Source organism: Frankliniella occidentalis, unplaced genomic scaffold (assembly GCF_000697945.3).
Source record: "Frankliniella occidentalis isolate FOCC.00 unplaced genomic scaffold, Focc_3.1 Scaffold47, whole genome shotgun sequence".
In the NCBI taxonomy this organism is placed as follows: Eukaryota; Metazoa; Arthropoda; class Insecta; order Thysanoptera; family Thripidae; genus Frankliniella; species Frankliniella occidentalis.
Genome location: NW_026267177.1, coordinates 418,303 through 428,290, shown reverse-complemented (window position 1 = coordinate 428,290; position 9,988 = coordinate 418,303). Strand labels below are relative to the sequence as shown.

At 59.2% G+C, this 9,988-nt stretch overlaps 1 protein-coding gene across 1 annotated transcript in view; it reads left to right on the top strand.

Moving 5' to 3' along the window:
• LOC113207802 (papilin) overlaps positions 1–9,982 on the top strand; it is a gene marked incomplete at its 5' end in the record, with an annotated part of 23,797 nt that extends 13,815 nt beyond the window's left edge. Inside the window, 19 exon segments of the mRNA XM_052267161.1 lie at positions 53–269; positions 351–745; positions 824–1,231; positions 1,320–1,496; positions 1,584–1,757; positions 1,841–2,020; positions 2,724–2,894; positions 3,265–3,546; positions 4,518–4,688; positions 4,770–4,905; positions 4,988–5,724; positions 5,794–5,982; positions 6,064–6,197; positions 6,271–6,421; positions 7,251–7,715; positions 8,295–8,450; positions 8,534–8,647; positions 9,234–9,404; positions 9,486–9,982. Of these exon segments, the coding sequence (XP_052123121.1) occupies positions 53–269; positions 351–745; positions 824–1,231; positions 1,320–1,496; positions 1,584–1,757; positions 1,841–2,020; positions 2,724–2,894; positions 3,265–3,546; positions 4,518–4,688; positions 4,770–4,905; positions 4,988–5,724; positions 5,794–5,982; positions 6,064–6,197; positions 6,271–6,421; positions 7,251–7,715; positions 8,295–8,450; positions 8,534–8,647; positions 9,234–9,404; positions 9,486–9,586 (4,529 nt within the window).
• Between the last annotated feature and the right edge of the window lie 6 nt (positions 9,983–9,988).

Here is a 9,988-nt window from a genome sequence, read left to right as displayed (position 1 = left end):
CCGAGCGCTTGCAGACCAAGCTTCATTATTTCATTAAAATTTCTCTATCCAGGGTGCTCGGAGGCCAAGACGTGCAAGGATACCAAGTTTGGCTGCTGCCCTGACGAGGTATCCCCCGCCGAGGGTCCGGACAACGACGGCTGCCCCGACTCCCAGTGCGCGGAGAGCCTCTTTGGCTGCTGCCAGGACAAGACGAGCTATGCGACGGGCAACAACTTTGAAGGCTGCCCGGAGCCGGAGACATTGCCCTTCGACTGCAAGAGGACTCAGTGAGTACTTGATATGGAGTGCCAGTGCCTGCGTCGGTGTCTTAGGCTCAACCCTCTCTTAACCTACCCCATACATTTCAGGTTCGGCTGCTGCCCAGACGGCGTGATGGCGGCGTCAGGCAAGAAGTACCAGGGCTGCTTCGAGTGCGAAGGGTCGGGCGAGTGCAATTCGTGCAAGGACACCAAGTACGGATGCTGCCCGGCAAGCGAGCGCGCGGCCACGGGACCCTTCTTCCAGGGCTGCGAGGGACTCTGCCTGAAGACCAAGTACGGCTGCTGCCCGGACAACAAGACGCCGGCCAAGGGCAAGAAGAACAAGGGATGCCCCAAGGCTGCCTGCCTCAAGGAGAAGAACGGCTGCTGCGCGGACGGCGTCACGCCCGCTCACGGCCCGGACCAGCTGGGCTGCTGCGTCAACACCGAATTCGGCTGCTGCCCAGACAACATGACTCCGGCAAAGGGGCCCAACAACGACGGTACGGGCCAAGCTGGTCTGCGCTGCTGCCGCGGCAGTGAGGGTAAGACAGCGGGACTCATCCATTCGTCTGTTACAGGCTGCACGTGCGAGAACACCAAGTGGGGATGCTGCCCGGACAACTACACCATCGCGACGGGCAAGAACAACTCGGGCTGCGGCTGCCACTACACGGAGCACGGCTGCTGCCCGGACGGCATCACGGCGTCGCCCAAGCCGGGCTACGAGGGCTGCGCCTGCTGGACCTACCAGTTCGGCTGCTGCCCGGACGGCGAGACGACGGCGAAGGGCCCCAACGAGCAGGGCTGCGGCTGCCAGCAGACCGAGTTCGGCTGCTGCGAGGACGGCACCACCCCGGCCAAGGGCCCCGCCAGGGGCGAGGGCTGCGACTGCACCTCCACGCGCTTCGGCTGCTGCCCCGACGGCAACTCCACCGCGCAGGGCCCGAGGTTCGAAGGTTGCGCCGACAAGCCGTTCAACCCCACAGGTGAGGCGACGGCTCTGCGACTCCCTCACTACTGTACTGCGTGTCCGTTGCGACTCCCCCCCTTTCTTACCTCATGTTCCCGTTGCAGAGGCGTGCGTGTTGGACAAGGACAGAGGCAGCTGTCGCAACTTCACGGTGCGGTGGTTCTTCGACAAGGAGTACGGTGGCTGCACGCGCTTCTGGTACGGCGGCTGCGAGGGCAACGCCAATCGCTTCCGGACGCAGGAGGAGTGCAAGGGCGTGTGCGTGGAGCCCAAGGGCAAAGGTGAGGCCTGCCGTGCTACTATCGGCTCGACATGCGCTCCGGGTCCTGGCGACGAGTCTGACCGCCCGACCTCTCCTTGCCCTACAGATGTGTGCAACCTGCCCAAAATCGAGGGCCCCTGCGAGGGCTACTACCCCACCTGGTACCACGACGCGGAGCGCGGCCAGTGCGGCCAGTTCATCTACGGCGGCTGCCTGGGCAACAACAACCGCTTCAAGTCCCGCGAGGAGTGCAGCAGCTTGTGCGCGTCGGAGACTCTGGGTGAGCAGCGCCGCGCCGCGGAGTGAGTGAGGGCTGTTGTGGTGGTTGTCTCGCCCTGGTGTCTCACCCCGCCCCCTTTGCAGACGCCTGCGCCGCCCCGGTGGAACCCGGCCCGTGCAACGGATCCTTCCCACGCTGGGCCTTCGACAAGGACACCAGGACCTGCCGACAGTTCTCGTACGGTGGATGCAAGGGCAACAAGAACTCCTTCAGCACAGAGGCAGCCTGCCTGTACAAGTGCAACAAGCCCGGCGAAAGCCGAAGTAAGTAATCAAATTTTATAATATATCTTTTGCTTGTGACTGAGTGAATGTGAGTGTGAGAGGGGGGGGGGCGACATCGGCCTGGCCGGGATCCGAATCCAGACCTTGTTGTTGGACGGAGCGCCGGCGCTGCCACAACTTCCAGTATGGCGGCTGCGGCGGCAACGACAACAGGTCCCTCTCCGCGGCCCTGGCGCCACCGGGCCAAGAACGCGCTCGCCGCGCTAGGTAGCCTGCGCCTGGAGCAGGGCTCCGAAATGCATCATCACTTAACCACCTGTAACGTTACTTTAGGAGTTAAAGTTAAAACTTGTAACTTTTACTGTAGTCCTTTGTAAATAAGTTAGTTATTCGACTTGTTCAATTTTTTTATTTACACAGTATGTACGATTCAGATTTATATCTGACATATTTCAGAATCGATAACTTTAACTATTAATTTCAGTTGTTTTTTGTTTTTTTTTGCGTTGAGTAAATAACATTCGTTCTTGTATGGTAAGTTACGGAGCCCTGCTGGGGAGGTGGCGGGGCGCGCTGGTGAAGGCGTATGGGGACCGCTTGGCATGCGAAACCGTTTCTTTCAGGATCTTGTCTCTTCAGTTCTAATCCAATTCTAATAATAACATTAACTAACCGAAATGAAACCCCCTATATTCTGGACCTTGGCCGCTACTAACACTAACCCGTTGTGCATGGGGAGCAGGCGTTTGCCCGCTGCCGAAAGAGGTCGGCGACTGCTCCGAGAAGCTCGCTCGCTGGGCTTTCGACGCGACGGAGAACCGCTGCGTGCCGTTCTACCACACGGGCTGCGGAGGCAACGGCAACACCTTCGCGACGCGCGAGGCGTGCGAGACGGACTGCCCGAAGCGTGTGGGTAAGTGCGAGAGAGAGAGAAAGGAGAGGCGGCGGCGCCAGCGAGCCGCTCCCGCGAGAGCCGAGCGCCTGCGGTGCCGAGGATACGCCGGCCGCCCAGCTCCTCTGCGGAGCCGGCGGCCTACCCGGCGCCCCCGGCAACGCGCTCTCCGCAACACGGAGGGAGGTGGAGTGAACCAGTCCTGCCCACAACTCGTCCGGGTAGCTTCTCTACTAACTAACTCCACTAACTCGTTTAAACCAATGGCATGGGTAGATTGACTATTTTATTCATAGTTATTTGTTGGATTATGCAACGATTATTTCCGACTTTTCCACCAGCGGTGTAGGGCGTTTCTACATCTCTCTCTATCTCTATCTCCCCCTCGCAGCCCAGGACGTGTGCCTGCAGCCCGCGCTCACGGGCGAGTGCCACAACTACACGGAGCGCTGGTACTACGACGCGCTGGAGGGCCACTGCAAGCAGTTCTACTACGGCAACTGCGGCGGCAACCACAACAACTTCCGTTCGCGCGAGGCGTGCCAGCAGCGCTGCGAGCGCGGCGGCCAGCCGGCGGAGCCCCCGCGGCCCCCGCGGCCGGACTACGACCAGCGGCCCCCGCAGCCCCCGCAGCAGCCGCAGCAGCCCGAGGCCCCGCAGCTCACCGCCAGGGGTGAGTAGCAGATGGCGAGTGATAGCGTGAGGCGGCGTGGCGCGCATGCGATAGAGAGGCGGCTCGTATTATATACGCGATCGGTCGGTGGTAAAAAGAAATGAGGCGTGGTGTATTCAAAAACCCGAATCGCGTCGGGGCATCTGTCTCGCCGCTGCTGCCGCTGCTCCACGGCTGCGGACTCGAGGGAGACCGTTACACCAGGTGTGACACGTGGGCGGGACGGTTTCTGTTTGCGAGTGCCTTATGCTCGACTTACCAAGGGCACCTCATTTGGCCCGCCCTGGCCCACTCCGCGCCCCACTTCGGAGGCGGTTGGCTGCATTATAGTTTCTTCTATTCAATAGATAATGATAGATGATAATAATAATAATGAAATCTTACAAAGTTCTGCGGCGGGTGCTGCCCTTGGCGGGCTGGGGCGGGGCGCGGGGACCGCCACAAAGCGCCACGGGGTGGTGCGCAGCCTCCTTCCATGAACTCGCCGATCTTATTTGCAGACAAGTATAGTGAAAATAGACGCGTGTGGGAATGGGGCGGAGAGCGCGGCTTCACACGCGCACCTGGGCACGCGCTCCGCGGGGGCGCCGATCGATACTGATGCAATTAGTGCTGCTGGTGTGCGATCCGCCCTACTGGTAATTAGCATGCTCGCTTATTTTTAGGAGTTCCACAGCGGCGACAACACACTTCTGCGTCACGACGTTAGATTAGATTAGATTTGTCCGAAATCGCCTGAACTTTCCATGGTGGTGGACCCATCAGTTCGCGGGGAGGGCGGTGATTCGTCCCGCTTTGTGAATAAGAGGTTTCTTCGGTTAACACGGCACAATAAAGCAAATCGGATGATTGCAACACAGTTCATAAGGCTCATGAGGGTGAACGCAACTTGTCCATTATGGGCAATAATTTGACTGCGATGTATATTTGAAGGGCTCTATAAAAGGGATGTCGAACGCTCTGCCCACTAGACATCTGCTTCATGCCGGAGGATCCTGGACGCTGCGGCGAGTCCCTGCCCCGCTGGCGGTACGACCGGCGCGACGGTGTGTGTCGGCAGTTCGTCTACAGCGGCTGTGAGGGCAACCGGAACAACTTCGAGCGGCGCGAGGACTGCGAGAACACCTGCGCCAACGCCCAGGGTGAGTAGTAGGTCGCATACAGGGTGGGATCTCGCCTCCTTTCGCGCAGAGTCCTTAACGCCCCTTCCCGACGTGTCGCAGACCCGTGCGAGCTGCCCAAGATGGAGGGCCCGTGCCGCGCGGCCCACGCGCACTTCTACTACAACGCGCGCACGGACGAGTGCGAGGAGTTCATGTACGGGGGCTGCCAAGGCAACGCCAACCGCTTCGTCGAGAGGTGAGTGCTGGTCAGGCCGGCCTCCGGGCCGCCCGAGTAGTCCATAGCGGGCAGCAGTGTCTGACGGCCTCCGTGTCCACAGGCAGGAGTGCGAGCAGCGCTGCGTGCGCGACCCCAACCGCGTGCCCAGCCTCAACGCCCGCGGCCGGCTCGGACCAGAGTCGCCGCAGGCCGAGTCGTGCGCGGTGCGCGTCGACCCGGGCCCCTGCGAGAACTACACCATCCAGTACTACTTCGACGACCGGTCCAACTCGTGCCAGCCCTTCCAGTACGGCGGCTGCGGCGGCAGCGCCAACCGCTACAACTCGGAGGAGCAGTGCGAGCGCGTGTGCGGCACGCTGCGCGGCCAGGACGTGTGCAGCCTGCCCTACGAGGCGGGCCCGTGCCGCGGCTCCAAGGCCAAGTGGTTCTTCGACGCGGGCGTCGGCATCTGCCGCGAGTTCATCTACGGCGGCTGCCGCGGCAACGGCAACCGCTTCTCGTCCAGCGAGGAGTGCTCGTCGCTGTGCCTGCAAAAGACCGAGCTGCCCGTCCAGGGCGGCGTCGACGCCCAGCGACCGCCGCCGCGGCAGCGGCCCGGGGACGAGAGCGCCAACGCCATTGACACGGCGCAGTGCGAGGCGGCGCGGCGCGAGTGCGCGGAGCAGCGCTGCCCGTACGGCGTGGCGCGCCTCGTGGACGCCTCGGGCTGCGAGCGCTGCACCTGCTACAACCCCTGCCAGGACATGCGCTGCCCGCCCGACCAGCAGTGCGGCATCGAGCTGGTGCGCTCCAGGGACCCCGCGGAGCCCACGCAGTTCAGGGCCGTCTGCCGACTGAGTAAGTGACACCACCCAACCCCGGCTCAAACGATGAGTGACAACGCAGTGACAACGACTCTGTTTGCAGTCAACAAGCCCGGCGAGTGCCCCGCCACCACGACCAACTCGTGCAGCACGGACTGCTACTCGGACGCGGACTGTTCGGACGAGGCCAAGTGCTGCTACAACGGGTGCGGCCAGTCCTGCGTCCACCCTGCGACCGACTCGGCGCCGCCCACGACGGCCGCGCCGCCACCGCCGTATCGGCCGTACGATGGTGAGTGCCCGCCGTCGTCTGTCCTAGCCCGTTGCCGCCGGTCCGACTCATCCACAATCACCCGTTCTTGCATTCTTGCAGAGGTTCCGCAGGCCCCGCAGCTGAAGGTCGAGGAGCCGCAAGTGACAGCTTCGGAGGGAGGCTTCGCGACCCTGCGCTGCATCGCCACGGGCTACCCGTACCCCACCGTCACCTGGAGGAAGGACTCGGTCACGGTAAGCCGGGCGGCGTCGGGTCAGACGGGTGGGCGTCGCGGGGGGCGTTGCTTAGATACCCGTTGTTTCTCAGATCGACGGCGCTGGCGGCCGGCACAAGATCATGACGGACGGCAGCCTGCAGATCATCGGGCTGGTGCGCACCGACTCGGGCATCTACCTCTGCATCGCGGACAACGGCATCGGACCCACCATCACCAAGGAGTTCCGCCTGGACGTCACGGGTGAGTAGGAAGCAGCACGACGCTGTTGGTGCCTCGTGGAAGCCAAGCTCGGCATGGTAATGCCCTCTAAGGTTTGAGTGCAGAGTGGCGCTTGTTGATTTGATTCGGGCTTATTAATCTGTTTTTTTTTCAATGCTGGCGCCTGAGCGCTGTGTGTGTGTGTGGGTGATTTACGGCTTTAATAATCTTACAATTAACCAACGCTAATGGTGAAGGCTTTTGCGACCGCGGTTTCGAAATAAACTCTAGTCTATCATTTCCTGACGACCGTTTCGACGTATCGGTTGCCATTTTATTGGGAACTTCGAAGCGTCGTTAGGCGAGCGTTGCCTCTGCGTTGCCCGCCCCGCGCATGCCCATCCCCCGGCCGGGCCGCACGCGTCGGGACAGTAGCACTCGATGCGACTAACCCATTCGCTGACCTCCCTTTCCGAAGAACCTTGGAACGCTCGGAGCGAGCGAGCCTCAGAAATAACCCGTGGGAGATCGATAAATACGCGGCAAAGACGCTACTGCATACTGCAGTGTGGTCGGGGGACGACGAGGACGAGCATGCGAGAGGTAAGCAGGCACGTGAATTACATTTCAAGCGGGCCACCTGGAAGACATCCAATTCGCTCTACAGACCGCTTGTGTGTAAGCAACACACTGTACCCCACAAGTAAATGGGTTAAAGGCGGGCACAGATGTTCGCAAAAGCGTGAACAGCGCGAGACCGCGCAAAAGCCTCCACCGCAGTAACAAGACTGAGCTTTTTCCATAACATCTAACCGGTAGCGGTAGCCGCCACTAACCCATACTAACTAACCCCTCGCCCCGCGGCGCGCAGACCCCGTGGAGCAGGAGGCGCAGGTGATCGGCGACCTGAACGCGGAGGTGATCGCCACCCTGGGCGAGGCGGCGGCGCTGCAGTGCTACGCCTACGGCTACCCCAAGCCCTACATCACGTGGTGGCGCGGCGATCGCATGCTGCCGCTCAGCTCCGAGCAGTACGAGCAGCGCCACGATCACTCGCTGCTCATCGGCAAGGTGGGCCTGCGCAACCTGGGGCCCTACACGTGCCAGGCGTACAACGGCAAGGGCAAGGCCAACTCGTGGACGGTGACGGTGAAGGCCGTGGGCCTGCCCACGTCGGCGAGCCCCGAGGACATCCAGTACCACCAGTACCTGCTGCCGCCCAACGCAGTGTCGCCCTCGCGGCCGCACGAGTACCCGGTCCCGGGCGCGCCGTCGTACACGCAGGCGCCGGACCTGCCCGGCCCGCCCGTCACCGAGGAGCCCAGGAAGTTCGTCGGTGAGTCGTCGCAGGCTGGCGTCGGTTAGCCGCACTGTGCGAAGGGAAGGGGGAGCCTTGGTAACATTTTGGTGCAGGCGATGGCTTTAATGTTGAACGCATTGCCTGATCACCGAAAACCTGTTATTACTCAAAGCGAAACACAGCTTTTCCCCAACCACGTGTTACCAACGCTCACCTCCGACTCAGCTGAGCACGAGCACCCTCATAGCCTAGAAAACAACTGGTAGGGCAGGATTAGGCTTTTAAAAAGTCTGGAGAGTAGCAACTTAATGAGTTAGATTTTTAGTTTTGCAGGTATTTCGCAACGGTAAGACGGCATAGTGTTTTGCATGGGTTTTGGGTTGGCATGAACTAAAGCTTATACGAATGTTAACGGCCGGTATGCTTCAAACGGGTGACGGTCTGGCTTGATTTACAAAGGGTATTGTGCATGAGGGGGGGAGTAATCCCTACTCGAAGTAGTAATTCTGACAATTTTAATGTTAATGTAAAAAGTGAGTTTGCTAACGACTAAAAATAAAAATTTACATATCTGGTCCGCGTGTTTACCCGATCTTTTGTTGATTGTTCCCGCAGCACCGGTACACACCAACATCTCCTCAACTCAGAGGCTGTTCCCCGTCGGCGGCGATGTATCCATCCCCTGCCAGGTTGAAGGGTACCCTATCCCCAGAGTATCGTGGTACAAGGACGGCGTCAGACTGGACCCTTCGGACACCGTCCGAATCTCCGGTAAGTACATGCCGGCAACTTAAAAATTCTTTCTTAAGGCATATTTTTACTCCTAATAATTATTTCTTTTATTTTTGTTGCAGAGGCAAATCGCCTGGAGATTCTCCGCGCCAACGAAAGCGACTCCGGGACGTACCGATGCGAGGCTGCGAACCAGTACACGTCGCACTGGTCTGAGGTGGCCATCACCGTCACAGGTGAGATCAAAACCGCGACTAGATCAGGCGCGGGCGCGGACGGTCTGCACGTGCTTGGGGATCGTCCAGAAAACACGTCCGTTTTCTCATATCCATTCGTCAAGTTACGCAAGCACGGCGCCTGCGAGACTCGGGGTAGGCCACCCCGCAGTACACGTATGCACCGAAGGAACGATGTTGCCTACCTATCAGGCGCTATTGCAGCTCGAATAGGCTGAACTTGGCAGTTTCGTAGCGCCAAAAATGATGGTCGTACTTTCTAGATGATCCCTTGTTCACTCCTCAAAAGCGTCCGGAAGTGCTGGGAAATGGACCGTATATATTTCACGAGCTTCGGCGCAATCGTGAGAATCTCCACTGATATTTAAACACGCCGAACGTGATAAGCCTCATTCATGCTCGTCTCTTTGCGTCGTTACGGTCCGACTTACGGAGCAGACGCGTGTAATTTAACATAATGGGGGAGGGAAGTCCCACATCTGGGCGGGTGCACTCTGCACTCTCATGACCAAATTGCGGTCGTGATGTGGAACCCTGACCGCCATCTGATCATGCCGGTCTGAACTTGTGAATGCTGTGTTCCCAGGCACGTACGTCCATCCCAACTGCACGGACAACCCCTTCTTCGCCAACTGCCAGCTGATCGTGCGCGCGCAGTACTGCACGCACCGCTACTACGCGCGCTTCTGCTGCCGCTCCTGCACCACGGCGGGACAGCTGCCCTCGCACGGGCCGCACCTGGACGACGCTGCGCAAGGTGAGTGGACCAACCGGCCATACCCTCCGACTTATGCCCATCCTTGCCCTAGTGTTCTCTAAACCGCCCTTTTTCTTTCAGCTGCCGCCGACCTGAGAGGACCCCCGAGAGGCAGGAGGCGACGCAGCCTGGCGCGACGCAGCCTGATGGCCCAGCTGGCCGTACTCAGGTCCCTCCCCTAGTCAAGGGGGCCACACATATGGACTGAAGATAGGAGCCTCTATGCGCTTTCTATTTAATTTTTCAGGGCTTAACGACCAGCGTTTATGTTCCTTCAGCAGTTTGGTACACAGACAAGTTGTATTGCATATTACCCAGTTACCTCAAGGTGCAGAGTTGTTTTGTTGTTTGTTGTTGTATTTTCTCTGTAATGCGAAACCTTATGTACAAATATCTTCTTGTGCGAAATGGAATTTGCAGTAGAAGGCCAATCTGTTGAAGATATAAATATTCTATTAGTGATTTTGAGAATCAAAACTCAACCAGAGAAAATATGTAAATTATTAATTAGATTAATTTATGGGGTTGTAGTAGACCATCAATTCGCCATATTCATCTCATTTTGTAGTAAATTATAAGGTGTC